This window comes from Cynoglossus semilaevis, chromosome 4 (assembly GCF_000523025.1).
Source record: "Cynoglossus semilaevis isolate Cse_v1.0 chromosome 4, Cse_v1.0, whole genome shotgun sequence".
NCBI classification, from domain to species: Eukaryota; Metazoa; Chordata; class Actinopteri; order Pleuronectiformes; family Cynoglossidae; genus Cynoglossus; species Cynoglossus semilaevis.
In genome coordinates this window covers 3,115,762-3,131,701 of record NC_024310.1, presented here as the reverse complement: position 1 = coordinate 3,131,701, position 15,940 = coordinate 3,115,762, and the positions used below count along the sequence as shown (strand labels likewise).

The following is a 15,940-nucleotide window of genomic DNA, read 5'->3' as shown; positions in this document are numbered from 1 at the left end:
ATTCATCCACACATCAGAACGACAATCATTAGCCAAGACTTGTGCAAGGTATGATTAAACTAGGGTGCATTTGCAGTAAAATAAATGCAACTTTGATCGACTGTTTGAGCCTCTGCGGCGAAATAAACAAGCTGTTGTCTAAGGCCTGCAGTGTAATGACGTATTTATACAAACTAAACTGTTACCGTACTAATTTAAAACCCTCTTTAGAAATCTCTGTTCTCTGATGGATGTAAAAATCCAAAACCTTCAGAAACCAAATCAGTCTGAGTCTAGTCTAAGGTGTCTCCAGAATCTGAGACAGAGCGTGGGCTGGTCTTTGGAAATAATCCATCTGCAGCTGCAGCAGGACGGCCAACAGCTGACTCATTGACCCAACCTAAATGTAGCTGCCCTCCTTATCGTCACGTCTTAGCATGCTAATCTATGTTCAGTTATCTGATTCTTGGCTTAAGCAGCTGAATATGTTGCTGTACAGACCACAGGAATCAATAATGTCACACAGTCCTGCCAATATTTAGGCAAACGTCGGAGGTATGGTCTGTACACTATGTTCTGGCAGCACACCAGTGTGGGCTGCTGCTGCTGCTGCAATGGCTGTCATCTCTTCTCAATGCTGTGACTTATTATTATGTTTAAATTAAAAAAAAAAAAGGGACACGTTCGGTAAGGGACAATGGAAAAAAAAAAGTAACATTTCAATCCAATGCACCACAATAAAGACACATTACGAACGTATGTCTTCCTCTGTGTTTGAAAGTGCACCGTTACACAGCAGTGTTCTCTGTCCTACTTCTAGGTAACTATATATATAAACTGCAGTAAAAACCTACTGTACTGTAAGTGCTGCAAATAATAAATGTAGCGCAAATGTGCAAGTCAACCTATGGGAACAGAAAGTTGGTGCATTGTATATTTTGAGGTGTTTCTTTTTTAATGTTGCAGCAATAGTACTACATGAAAATCATCTCCACCAGTGCATTATACGAGTTTGGTGCATCGTGCAGCAGCCACTCTCTCTGTCTCCGTTTTTTTTTTTTAGAGAGAGAACAAAACGTATGCAGAACAATCATTAGAGGATGGTATAATTCAACAGACTGGGGCAAAGGTAAAAAAGCTGCAGAATGTGTGAAAACGTGATTAAATATACAGTGCTAAACAACGGTGTGATAACAACAAAAGTGAAAAGCAAAGATTACAATAAGAACCGCTACCAAAAACCTCCAGATGCGGAGTGTGAATTATAATTTATACATTTTATATTCAGTCATGCAGTGAAAATATATAAACGCTTGTGGAAAAATCTGTGAAGTTTAAATGTGAATATGCTTCTTATGGCCATCTTAACTAATATATGACAGTGGAGTTTTCATGCATTACTCAATTGCACAATTCACTACTGCATGTAAAAACAATAAGTTTTGTATAAGTTTGTGGGTTAAAAAAAAGACATAGGTCTAGTACCTGACTGATGGAGCACCGACATCAGCAGTGGATGTCTCCCAGCAGCTCCTCTCTGGGTTTTATGCCGAAGAGGCACATCAGTCACTTTCACAGAACTGTCAGCCTTCATAGAGCCACGACTAAATTCAATTGTGCTGCAAAAGTTGCTGCACACAGGTTTTCTGCTCATGGCAATGAGTCAAGTCCTTGATGCTTGCATTTCCTTTTCAAAGAATAAAAAACCCTATACAATCCATATAGAAAAAATAAAATAAAGTGAGATTTTCACTCTGAAAAAGCCAGTATTGTAGAATCAAATAGATGGGACTTGTCATATTATAAGAATTATATTGGACTTTTCCAAACTTGTATGGAAAGCGTTTAATTTGTGTGTGCATAATTTTTCTACACAAGCACATACTGTTCATATACATATAAGGATTAAATTTCTCCAGCTATAGCGCAAGCCCAATATCTTCATTCAATCAATTTAAAAGGTAGACTATTTTCTCTGCCAGCCACAGGTTAAGTTGTTGCTATGGTAGTTTTAGATGAGGTAGGAATGATAATAGTCTCACTGTAGCGAGTTAATTATTTAAAACTTAACCGAGTAATATGCATGAGAAGAATGAGCAACAGAGAAGAAAAGGAGCCGAGCGATAAGCACCGTCTCTCATCACTTCCTGTGCGTTTCATTGGCGGCTTTTTATTAGATCCACATAAGAGTCTCTGGTCCCACAACTGCGTTGGCGAGACAGATGCTGTGGAAAATTGCAAGTGAAGCTCTGAGGCACCGGCAAGTCCTTGGAGTTTTTAAAAGGAATGTTCAGGAACGTCATAAATAGTGGAGGAGACCCATTCATGAATAGTGCAACAGTGCAAACAAAGGCAGCGGTGGAGATGCAGCGGCTGCCTGCCATTAGCTTTGGCAAACAAATTGCACCCTTTATGTTGAGTGAAGATAAATTGTCAAAATAAATTACTTTTTGCACAAGCTGGCTGAAAACATTTTAGAAATTTACCCAATCTACCAAGAGAAAATAAACTATATAGGCAAATTATTTAAGTGAATCAGCAGAATTATATGCAGAACGATACTAAATGCTGTTTAATGTACAGACACAACACTTGCGACTGCAGTATACTATAAATACATAAAGGTATAAATACCACGGAGTGATTAAAGATGATCGATGATCGATAGTCCATATCAAACTTGGCATTTTCTCTACAAAAAAAATTTGAATATGATACAAACATAAATTAGACAAATTGAATCTAACTCCTTCAAAATAGAAAAGTTTAACATTCAAAAGCTGTGAAGATGTGAAGAAAAGATAGTGCATGTGTTTGTGTGTTTGGTTCAATTGACAACTGATATGAGAAGAGAAACAATGACAATCAAAACCATTAGCTCCTACATTTAAGGATCTGTTGGGATAAAAGCTGCAAATTTAATATTCATTTCATGATTGGAAGACTGCAAAAAAAAAATAGAATAGACGGTGTGTCAGCCTCAGAGATGAATAATTCTGATTTGTCTCAATGTAAAAAAAACATTGTCATAATAGGAAGTAATAATGTAAAAAAAAAGAAAAAAAAAGAAAAACTAAAAACTATTATAACAAGTTTGTGTGTCTGAGGTGGCACAACAAGACAGGATTGCTGCACGGTAATATCTATTCTCCACCTCCCAAATGTGCCATGAAGTAGAACCGGATACATGCAGTTACTTTTTAGAACCAGCAGGCTTCTCTAGAACTGAGACTCTGCATAGCCGTCATCAACTGTTTTTGGAGGCCTCTGTTTTGTGCTGTAGTACATATCTTCCTCATCTGAGTCCTGGACATGAAGGGAGAAACAAACAAAAAAAAGAAGGCTGTCAGATGAAGATAGATGCCAACAGAGGCACAGAGACTCTAGACTATAGAGTCATGTAGACCTTGACACAAAATAACTCCCAAGAAAAAAAAAAAAATCAATATTTTATAGATCATCAAGTCTGGTTTTCAGGCGTAGGGAGCATATAAAATTTAACATGTGAAAAAGATCTGGCAGGCATTTCTCATTAAGGTTATTTATAGCATGTTGGACATTATGATATAACGGGAAACTCTGTACTGTACCATTAAATATAGATCACAGCATGTGGGCTTTTTTACACTGGCCACTGATGGGTTGATGGTGTACTCCTCTCTGAGGAAGTGGACGAAAACATGGTCAGTAATGACAACCGCAACATTCTCAGGTTAAACATACACAGAAAAAAAAAACAGATGGCGTTTTAACATATGGACACAGCACTTACATTGTAAGAGCTGAACTTAAGACTCATCAAATTACCGAGCGAAACACACATCCTTGACCACCTTGGCCTTCGGTGACCATCGCTATTCCCCGAGGAGCCATGGCAGTGATTGGAGGAATAAATTTACTCACCCCTCTGTGACCTCTATAGGTGATCTGTAGGCCTTTGAGTGGTTGTGCTCTTTCTTGGGACAGATTATCCGTCCAATAAGTATGAGGGCAATGACAGCGGAGGGCAGGAGGATGAAAAAGAGCAGGAGGGAAACATCTGTGAAGCGAATGCTGAGAGCTGTGGAGGAGAAGGCGAGGTCTTCCGTTTATCGTGACCAACACAACATGATACAGTGACAGCATTCATTATGCAGTCAAATACTGCACACACATCTTAGGAATATGGAACATAAACCAAAGCTGTCAAAATAAACATGTCGATGACGTTCAATAATTTGTTGAATTAAGGAGATTAAAAATTTTGCAATATAGCTGCAAGAGATGGGAGGACAATATTTACTGCTATAATGCACTTTGGGTCAAATTAACTTATTTTCAAGAGGACAAAACTATTGCAAATTCACACTGCTGTTTGTTTTGGCATGGAACTGCTAACCCAGCAAGTCAGATCTAGTTTGATCCACACTTATAAGAAAATAACAAAAACATTGTGCCTTCCTTTGTGCATTTTTTTGTTGTTGTTTGTTTGTTTCAGCTCCTGACATGAGGGGGGTTTCGGAGAACAAGTAACTATCTCATTAATATCAAATGCAAAATCATGCTAGTTAGATCTAAAGAGGGAAGTATGTCACTGCCTGCAGTCATCGACAATGTGTTGACAGCAGAGGCAGAGCCAACACGCGAATCAGGATCTTAGAAAGCACAACAAGCTTGTACTAACTGACAGGATATGTTTGGGATTAGTCTGCGGAAGAACGTGCAGCTGGCAGTGGAAAAGTCTCGATCACACCTTTGTTTCCACAGGTTGTGAAATGTGCACAAATAGTTGAGGTCAGGACAAAGCACAGGGTGATCCAATGTCAGTTTTTCAAAAGACAACAGGAGGTAAATAGTCATGTATTTATCAGTGATAAGACTATAAAGTATGTATGTCAATATATTGATATGGTTTTGGTCTCCTTACATTTTGGTGTGACTGTCAGAACAGTGTGTGACGACGGTGACCCGTGGACATCAGGTGGGTTCCTGACTGAGCAGGTGAAGGTTCCGTTGTCGTTCAACGTGGCATTGATCAGAGAGATGGAAGCCTCGCCACGGGCTGGACTTCCTTGCCATTCGATACGTCCAGCAAACTGACCCTGAGATGGGAGGAAGGCTTGCGAAGAGAAGTAGAAAAACTGCAAGAAAAAAAAAAAATACAGAATATTGAATAAAACATTTAAATTAACACCGAGACACAAATTAAGGAACTGCTATAAACACTGTCATTTTACTTCAACAGAACAGGAGTGATGTAACACAAACCGAACTAAAGTTTTTATTTATGGTGATGCAGTGAGTGTGATTCACAGTCTCCTAACACATGAATAGTAAATGTCAAAAATTGAAACTTTCTACATCAGTGCTTCACTCAGTGAACAGGAAGTGTTCACAGCAACTGGTGGTGAGCACAGATGGTGAGACATTTGCCATTTGGCAACAGTTTAATAGAGAAGAGAATTCTGTGCATTTAAAATGAGTAATTAATAAAGGCAGTCTAGAGATAAGTTAAAATATTCTCATGTGCAGAGAGGAAAAAAAAACCTGGAATTACATTTAAAAAAAACCTGGGTCGTTAATTTTTCCATAACAGCTCCCAATTACTCCCACATTAAACGGAAATGTCACAGTTGTGGTGCCAGTGTAGGTGGAGACAAGAGAGTGACATGAGGATTGTAAATGAGTCAACTGTGTTGCATTTAGGTGGAGAAGATTTGAACCAGCAGCTGTATTGCAGAAGTAAAAACTCGACTGTTGTAATAAATAGTTTTGCAGTGCAACAAGTACAGTAGGTCTTTCTGCAATACTTGCATATGGCAACACTATAGACAGGTGATCAACTCGCGGCTCATGGACCAAATTCCATCTGCCGAACCAAATTCCACCTTAAGGTGTGACTGCACATTTACTGCTGGCTGCTGTGGCTGAATAGTACTACTGATCATTGGTCAAAAATTCACAACCACATTTAATATGCAGAAACCCAATGCCCACAGGATGCTGTGCCTCATTACACCAGCAAACCACATGCCCCTGAAACTTTACCCTTCTTTTTTTTTTTTCCAAACAACAGGTTTATCATTGACACAAAGAAATCAGAAACTAAAATACACCACAATAGATTCTGGCCTAAAAATGGGACACAAACACTGATGTGTCTCGTTTATTTTTTATTTTTTTAACAACAGGTTTATAACAGACACAATGAAATCAGAAACAAAAATACACCACAATAGAGATTGGCTTAGAAATTGGGACAGGAACAGTGTCCCGTATTTTAGGGGACATTAGGTTTGCTTAAGCAATAGAGATTGGCTTAAAAATTAGGACAGAAACACTGCGTCCCATATTTTAGGGGACATTAGGTTTGCTTAAAACATACCTGAACTATTAAGGTAAAAACAAAACTGTTTATGATTCACCATAAAAAGATCACTGTTGTTTAGACCTTTTTATAGAGTTGAAAGTACTGTATCTCTGCTGTATTTTCCTGAAAGTATTAGTAAATAAATTCAACCAGGACAATAACTGTTGAATCCCTACACTGTATTTAATGCAAAACTGATCATTCTAAGGACTTTGAACAGCTGATCTGTCCAGGAGTTTCAAGTCATTGAATAAACTCAGTAAGATTCTGCAGAGTCAGAAGTATTCTCCAAAGTACAGTCAGAACAAAGCTGTGAAACCATCTCAACTCATCTGCATATTTCATTCTCCTACAATATTACTGTCCATTGTGACAATTATTAGACATCAGCTGCTGATCATGGTTGATTGAAATTACAACATAAACTTCTCCAATCTACAAAATGATCCCTCCTCAGAACTGAAGTAATTATACCAGCCACTGAGGCACTGCAGCACTTCAGATTGACACTAATGCTTTGCCAGCAAAAATGTATTTTCTGATGGAGCCTTTTACATGCTTATTCATGGTCTCCCAGTATGATCTACAACCAAGACATCCTGGCCAATAAACAGGCCAAGACTGCTAATGAAATTGGATGGAAATTAAATGAAGGCTTACAAATGGAAAAAAAAAACCTTGTGTCTGTTAAAAACCTCCAGAAACCTTCAGCACTTTGGCAATTTATTTCTCAAGACTCTCAAGTTTTTTCTTTGTGACAAACCATTAAAACTAGCTGAGGGGGATGTCTATCCAGGGATCTACTGTGGAAATCCTCTGTCGCCACACCTATTTGTTACATGTTCTCTGCTGACGCTCACTTTCATATTCATTTTCTGACATGGGGTGCTTTAGTTCTTCTCCTCCCTCAACACACAATTTGAGACCATACAACATCTTAATGACTAAACCAACAGCACTCCATATCAACGCAGCCGCAAAACATTAGCCTCCACTTAGTTCTGAGTGCTCCTATAGGAGATGATGGCATATAGAGTTGCAGCTACCACACTATGGATTTCCATGTTTAAAATGCAATTTCACAGAACCACACTTGATGGCCATCCTCAAGTCCAAATGGAACCGCATAAATTATGTGGTCCATCTGTAGTGAGTTGGTCAGTGGGACTGAACCAACAGTGTGTGGGGTTAGATGGCTGAGTGCAGTTATGGGTTGGGATGGATACATATGAACGCATCTCGAGACCACGCTACCACTACAGAGGAAGGGGTTTCTTGAGGTGGCTAAACAGCAAGTTTGCTGGAGAAGCCTCTGGAAATACGTAAATGGTGCCGAAAGGTGATGGGAGTACTGCGTTTATTCTGGTGATAATTTCATCTCCTCACCATGAACTTTCAATCTTACAATCTATGGTAGAAATAACATTTGGATGACTTGGTCGGCAGTATATTCACCACAAAATAGGGGGTTGACACATGGTAAAAACACCTAAAAAGTGAAAGCCCACATTGGCGGCCCATAGCAAATAATAACTCAATATGCATTTTGACAAATTCAAGGAAATATTAAAGATTTTTTATAAAATCACACTTTTTGTAGATAAGATAGATGGGATTGTCAAAAACAGGGGAGAGTGTTTCCTTTTTTACTTCATAAATACATCATTTAATATGGATGGTTAACACCAATTGGTAAATTGTACAATACTGGCGTCATTATGTACTCACAGTTTGTGGTGGCCCTCCACTCTGGGGCCGGTAGGACCAGTCAACAATCATTTTACTGGTGGGCCTGCTGGTGGACGTAAAAGTGCAGGACAATGTAACGGTGTCTCCTCTAGATGCATGGACCTCTGGTGGAGATATAACTGTGATGCAGGAAACTAAGCAAGGACCTAAATAAATTAAACACAAAAAAGATCAGTGATGCAGAATTACAGCCTGGATGTGTTTTGCTTAGTGGTGTTTTTTTGCATCTGCACTTTGCATTGCAAAGCTATTTTTGTACCACTCTCTCTTTGTTACTGCAGAAAGGTAAGAACATTTTCATTGATTTTCAATAGCATTTAAGTTTGTGGGTATTATACCGATTGGTAGTTGTATCATACAAGTTAGTATAAAAGTCTAGCAGAACATTTATATGTCTAAATGACCCAGAACACACAGTGATATTCAGTAGTGACAGCTGAATTGCATTGGCCTTCTTTTGATGTAAGAGGTAGGGCTAGAAAATATATCCAAACAAAATGATACGCTGCTTCAAGAATGTGCCACGTGATCATGCCATAATAAAATTTCCAAAGTCTGTTGCTGATATCACTGATACACGTTAGTTACTACTGTGCTTTTTCTTTTCTTTTTTTACTACAGAAAGCTCAAAAGTGTCAAGAGCGTAGGACACAGCCATTAACCACAGTAGTAATAAACAGAATATATAACACAAATAGGTTGACAAATGTGCTGAATGTGCTCTGATAGAATTGTTCTTAACAGGCTGTGACCTGAAGTTGGTGAAGAATGAAAATTCACAAGTTGACATAATTATAATCTAGGGCCTGTCAAAATGGAGAGCGAAGGTCATGAAAATCTATCAAGTTGTCAGGCTATTTCACACAAAAGCAAATGTCAACCTTAAAGTGACATTCAAAAAAAAAAAAAAATCTACAAAGCACCTATTCATCCTCGGAAAACCACAAGATAATTGGCTGGTTAGAATTTTATTCTGTTACTGCCATTTTTATGTTATTATTAGAGAGAATTCTTTACAGCAGCTCATATTACGATATTAATAAAATATCAAGTAATTAATCATACAATTTTGAATAGCAAGTTAGTGGTAGAAGTTGGTTAGAATCAGTTCGACTTTCCTAACTCTATTTTTTGAGGGTTCATTTAAAAACATGAGTGGGAGCCGCTGTGTGGTGATCATTTCACAACTGTCCATTCATTATCTGTAAAAAAATCCTTTTGGGCTGTACCAGAATACTGCAGTGAATCACCAACTGAGTCATAGAACTACGCTGCAGAAAAAAGTTATCATAATCGTTAACACTGTGAACGATTGTCCTTACAGATTTCTGCTCGGAATGTTCTCAGATCTTTGACTGATATCACTGATTCCATCAGAGAAACATACAGCTACGACAAGTGCTATCTATAGAGACACAAAAGTTATCAACAGAGAGAAGATAGCACGCAGTGAGTCTGAAAACAATCACAAAAAAGCTAAAGTGTAGAGGTGAACAATACAAACATGACAATCACAAAAGTGAAAATCAGAAAGGAGCTTTAAAAAAACTGACCCTTTAAACATCTGGATTTATGCTAACAAATATGCTAGCAGATGCCTATGTTAATACTCTCATAATATATGAATTTAACTTTTGGAATTTTACTGTATTAGTTGGATGGTTGACTTGATCTAGTAATGCCCCTAGTGGTGGGTGCTTAAAACTGGGCCAGGTATCGATTGGTAACCTATAATATTTTCACCAACATCTCTTTTTTGCTATGTTTAGATATTTTCAAGCCTCGCGGTTGTTTCGGAAATTCTGGGCAGCAATCCATTGGTTTTATAACTGACACCCAAAACCTGAACTTTATACTTGACCTGTTAAAGACAGGAGCCCATTGTTATATTATTTTAAAACATAATATAATTTAAAAAACACAAAGTACTCTGAGTTATATACAATATAAACATTTAGCATGGTGTGTTTACTTACGTGGCGTGTCTATACGGTTAAAACGTTAAACAAAACACAGGTTGTTTGTCAAAATGGCGTAAGATTGTTGTTGTTGTTTTTTAAAGTTCATGCTACACAGCTCACTTTGACCACTGGACTGAATTCGTTATACGCAAAATAAAATAATAAAAAATAAATATCATAGATACATTTAAATATAAACAAAGTGAGTCGCAAACATGTCCGCGAAGTGAACTCGAGTACTCTCGAGGTAAAACTTGTGTCAGCGACATGGACGCCGAACTTCGGCCTGGTTTACTCACCCAAACAGAGGAGCACGGACAACTGCAGCAGCACACCGTCCACGGACACTTTCCCCTCACGAAGTCCACGCATTTTACTGTGTGGAAACCGTTTCACTCGCGTCACGTTGTGTGGGGAAAAAGCAGTTAAAGCCTCGGTAAAGTTAAATCCATAGCGCGTCTTGTTCTCATGACTCAGAACCTCCGCGGCTACGACTGTGACTGAAACACAGCGAGCACCGAGACACACCTGCCAAACAGGTGTATCAGGAAGTGAGTTCACGATGGAGAGGAAAAGTTCACAAACACTTGAAACATTTTTAAATATATATATATATATATCTACAGGGGCTGTCAGCTGCCTTATCAACAGTGGGTAAAAAACAGAAGGGAAAAAATGTCCTTTTCGTCGTCACTCTATAAAGAACTGAAGTGAAATATGTAGATTGTCGACTCCAAACAGTAAAGGAAATTAAATAAGTTTGGGTTTTTTTAATCAAACGACCACAGTTGACGTTTGATTTAAATTTATATTGTAAATTGTTTTTTTTGTTTTGTTTTGTTTGTTTTTTTTTTGGTTTATATCAGCATTGTATTTTTATTTCAGTTTGTCTTACAAGTGTACAACACTTTTGTCAATGTTGTACCAACTACAGACGCCTGTAAATAAAAATACAGTTTGTCTTACAAGTAGTCTTTGCAGTTCTGGGAGTTTATTCAACAGTCTGGTTGGAAATCATGGGAGACATTTAACACAATTTAAAAAATGTATTCCCAAGAAAATTAGCCTATGTGTAACATTTAACCACTAGAGGGCACCACCAAATGTAGATGAGAGTCGCTCCACTACATTAAGGGGACACGCCTTGTTTGCTCAGTTTGAAACCTCAGTAAAATCTTGTTATGCTAATCCTATGGACTCGTTTGAAAGTTAACCACCTTTCACGTCATATAACATATTAAATTTGAAGATAACATTTGAACAATAACATGACAATAGCTATACATTTAAATGATATCTTTGTTATAGTAGCACTTACACAAATCATTGTAATCAATGGTTTGGTTACCATCATCTTATATTATAGGTACAATCACAATTGTGTGACAGGTTTAAACTTTGGTTACCATCATCTTATATTATAGGCTTTTGTACCACAAATACTGCTGGTTATTTTTAGTATTTAAACACATTTTTTAAATTTTATTCTATTTTTGTTGTGCAACAAAATATTGCACACAAAAAAGCTCCTTGGATTTTTTTTTTCTTTTCTGGCAGATAATCTTCTGTGTAAGAACGAGAACACACTCGCACTTCACCAGTGTGAGAGCAAGAAGCATCAGACGGTACCAAGATAAAACCATATTATAAATATAATGCTTCCTGTTCCCCTCGTATGAACCCGACGAAGAAATCTGAGGCCCGGTATTTCCGTAGATTCCCCAGATGACTTCTGGATGGTTTAATGAATCTCCCCCCTCTATTTCTAGACATATTACTCTGCTATCCTGTCCTCCATCTCCTGTCTTTAGTCTTGTAATTATCCCTACTGGGAGAAGATATTTGTTTTTCTTGCCGTCACTTTCTCCTTTTTTTTTTAATCTCCCCTCTGTGTTTGTGCGAAAGCCTTTTGATGTTTATTTACATCTCCATTTGCCCTAAATTGTCATTTACATCCCCACATCTATCTGGCCTGCCTGGAGCGTGTCCTCAGCAGAGATTCCTGTAATCGTGTTGCAGACCCTCATTTCATTTCATGACACATCAGAGGCTATCGAACGGGAGCAGAGTGTCTATTACTTTAAGCCCTGCTCTCTGAAATACATTGTGTACTTATCAGCTTTGTACTTTAATCTGATTCTGTCTGACCAAATACATAAATGTGGGCTTTGTATTAAAAACTAGGTGATAATGTTTTTTTCTTTCTGAAAACAAAGAAAATGATTATGTTTAGTTTCATCAATAACCAGCCAGAACAAAAGTAATACAAATAAAATAGCCAGACTTAACAGATTAACTACATAATTATTAAGTTATGAAATTCAAATCAACTGCAAAAATCAGTGTAACATCAGTGAGACAAAGATTGGATTCAAGCACACTTATTAAATAGTAACAATTCCCAGACAGGGGAAAGAAAATCACTTCCTCTTTGACTTGATTGTCACTCAACCTGCTCTGCCTGGGAATGTTTACAGTTTGTTTTCAACAGTGCTGCTTTGTGCCAACCCTAAGATTATATTCATTTAACAGAGACGCCTGATGCTTCACCCATCGGAACATAAAGTCTGGAGACCCTTACCCACAGCTCTACATTGTGTAATGTATTGTGAGAGGGAATACAGAGGCCCTCTGTTCAATGGCTGCAGCATGGTGTCAGTTTCACCTGAAATCTTCTCAGTCACAATGAACCCTCTCCCTACACATAGCTGTCTGCTGACTTGGATGAAGGAGAGACTTAAACTGTTGTCAACACTAGAGGGGGTCCCAGAAAGACCTCTCCAACATTGGCGACCATTATCTTTTGTCCTAAAGTAAAGGTTTTTTTTTACCCCCACAGTGTTACTCCGCTGCCACTGTGTCTGACTTGTGCCTATGTTAACCCAGGGCTAGATAAATGTTTGGATGGCAGTGGAACAACTGGTCTGATCAATACATGCAGGTGAGTAGATTTCCACACAGGTTTTGCCAAACCCTTGTTTTCTGTTTGTTTTGTTTAATTTTTCTTTTGTGTGTCAACTTGTTCTGGTGTGAAGACATAGACAAAAAAGTGTGACTACATGCCTGTAAAGGAATTTAATCGTTCCCTCCGTATTGTGCCAGGTACAACCCATCGTAAGGTGTGTATCACAGAGAGGCGGGGCATCTGGAAAAGAAGTGGGAGAGACCAAAAAGGACATAGACATAGTTTCCATTCATACGTCCACAGACAACGTTTTTGCGTATGTTGTAACCGTGATGAAACTAATGAGTCATAAACAAGACACGGTGGAGAACACCTCTACCTCCAGTTATCACAGAAATCACAGTCAAACAGATTAATCAGATCAGTTTGCTTGTAATCCAAAGTTCCTCTAACAGTTCATGTAAAACAGGTTTGACTCTGCCTGATGAATAGAGCAGTGATTAGTGGTTTTGCTGTTACTCTTATATTTCATATGCAGCCCAACTTGCTACATTTACTAAAAAGCCACACAATAGCAAATTTAAACAACATCATTAAATTTTATACTAGTACTTCACACACTATCTTTAGTAAAATCTGAATTGGAAAAAACAATTTGGCGTCCCGTGATAATTTTATCTTGACCCATCTTTGGGTCCTGACCCAGTCTTTGGGAACCATCTGCATTTTACACTGCATCTGGGGCTGATTTTTTTTTTTTTTTTTTATCTTTGGGTCCTGACCCAGTCTTTGGGAACCAACTGCATTTTACACTGCATCTGGGGCTGTTTTTTTTTTTCTGCACTGCATCTGGGGCTGTTTTTTTTTTTTTTTTGCCATAACACATCATACCATTCAAAACCTAAGTAAACATAACTTCTGTGCTTAAGAATTTATTTCTGCTCTAGTGCCCAGTGTGGTGTCCCTGTAATTAGCTTTTCATTTGTTTTTAACAATCTGTTAATCACTGAAGTATAACTTGAAATTATAATGATGAGGAGCAAATTAAATTTATGTCAGATAAGTCCCACAGTGACTGTCTCAGTGTTTGAGCATGCAGATGTTTTTTTAAAAGGCCCTAAATATCTGAACTTTTTACACCACAGATGTTTATATTTGTGATATATTAATGTGAGGCTTAATGCTGCAGCTCCAACAGATTAATTAGGAGAAACCCCATGCTGATACAAAGGGGATTATGGAGATAACAGTATCTTCCCAGTTCAACACCAGTGCATTTGTAATTAATTTGGCTTCAACAAAACACAGCGCTTGACAAACAGGATCCCTCTTTTCAGAGCCAGTCATCCATGCTCTGACCCTGCTTGTATACACAAACACCACACAGGTCTGTCAGTCAGTAACTAAACCTTCACCCCGGGAGAAACTTTGATCAATGCACACACACATTCACACAGAGGGACCCAGAGACACACGTAACGTATTCGTGGTCACGAACACTCAGATCCGACGACCACGGCCGGTCTTCAGTTACAAAGCCAAGCGGCGCAGCAATAACCGTGATATGTATCGAACCTGCAACAAATTAAACAACAGGTCCCTGCAGGAATGTTTACAGGTAAACAAGCAAAGTACTCTGCAGTGAGACACGACGTAAGTACACAACAGGAGGAGGCGCATTAAAAATAATGGTGCATAATAGATGCTGAATAAACTACATAATAGATGAGTGCTGTCAAATCAATTGTGTACACTGTTTATATCTGCTTCTCCAGCTGCTGTCTGATGTGTGGTGAAATGTATTTGGCACAGAGTTATAAAATATTTAAAGGCATTTTTTTTATTAGAAAATGTTGTTTTTGTATCCATAAATTCTCTATGACAAACAAATTCACACACAATCTTCAAACAACAGAAAAATACTTCTGGTACTGTCTATTTGTCTAAAAAAAAGGATAGAAAAAGTTTTTCTAAAAAAGTATTGTGCAGTGTCACATCAAGTATAAAAGTTATTCACAAAAGTAAAAAAGAAGAATATGTTTGTGTAACTGCAGAGGGCGATGTATTCACAGACACACAGAAGACTGAAGTTGAGGAGGACATTTTGGAATGAAAGGGTTTTCAGATCTCAAAGTAAGGGCTGTTACTTCACTTGGGTTTCTGTTTGTTTTGATAAAGCATTTGATGTTATGGATCACCTTTAGACCCAGGACTGTTTGATTCAATCGATCTAAGAAGAAGAATAAAAAAATTCCAAAAATAAAGTTTCAATCGATGGTGCTGTAGTTTGAAATCACATTAGTTAAAAAAAAAAAAAACAACAACAAGAAAAAAAAAATCATTGACATTTTGTCCAACACTGATTGCAGCCCCGCTGAGGCTGAAAAAAAAAACTGTTATGAACTGAACACGCTCAAAATATAATAACAGATGCCGTGCAACATGAACTGGTTCCTTCTAAGCCACACCACTGAAAGAGTAAAAGTATTATGGACTAAGTGTATGTACAGTCACATACTTAATCTATAATAGACCACTTGCTAGTTCAGCCAGATGTTAACAGGATGACTGATGTTCCTGTGCATAGTTTTTTCTGTATATTAACTAAGCTGTACGTACATGTTGCATTTTACTTGCAATCATATTATCAGCAAATGACGAGGCAGAAGCAAAGTCTCACATCTCGTCAGATCATGGTTTTCACTGCTGGGCTCTGTTCAATCAGTTTGAGTTCAATCATACGTTCTTTTACCCTTTAAATGTGATCGTCACTGCTGGGCTCTGTTCATTCATCAGTTTGAGTTCGATCACACGTTCTTTTACCCTTTAAATGTGATCGTACTGTTTTCTCCACTGTCAGTTCTTGGTGACCATGAACAACCGTGTTTTAAAAAGCCTGTAAAACTTGCAGATATTGGACACAAATTGTCTCCTTTTCTTCCCTTCATGACAGAGACCAGAGCCGCTTCAAGCTTCATGACGCCTCTAACTTCATAA

General features: G+C 38.0%; 1 protein-coding gene across 1 annotated transcript; it reads right to left on the bottom strand.

Annotated features, from left to right (window-relative positions):
• Positions 1-1,028: 1,028 nt before the first annotated feature.
• mpzl3 (myelin protein zero-like 3) lies at positions 1,029-10,584 on the bottom strand. Its single transcript, XM_008308580.3, has 6 exons — positions 10,338-10,584; positions 8,057-8,223; positions 4,886-5,099; positions 3,883-4,039; positions 3,570-3,639; positions 1,029-3,285 (listed from the first exon to the last, which is right to left on the bottom strand). The coding sequence occupies exons 1-6, from the start codon at positions 10,408-10,410 to the stop codon at positions 3,199-3,201; spliced, it is 768 nt and encodes a 255-aa protein (XP_008306802.1). The 5' UTR covers positions 10,411-10,584; the 3' UTR covers positions 1,029-3,198.
• Between the last annotated feature and the right edge of the window lie 5,356 nt (positions 10,585-15,940).

Coding starts and splice junctions, on each gene's coding strand:
- mpzl3 (XM_008308580.3), bottom strand. CDS start 10,410: ATGCGTGGACTTCGTGAGGGGAAAGTGTCCGTGGACGGTGTGCTGCTG. Junction 4,040..4,885: donor TCTGACAGTCACACCAAAAT/GTAAGGAGACCA, acceptor TCTCCTCCACAG/CTCTCAGCATTCGCTTCACA. Junction 3,640..3,882: donor CCTATAGAGGTCACAGAGGG/GTGAGTAAATTT, acceptor CCACTTCCTCAG/AGAGGAGTACACCATCAACC.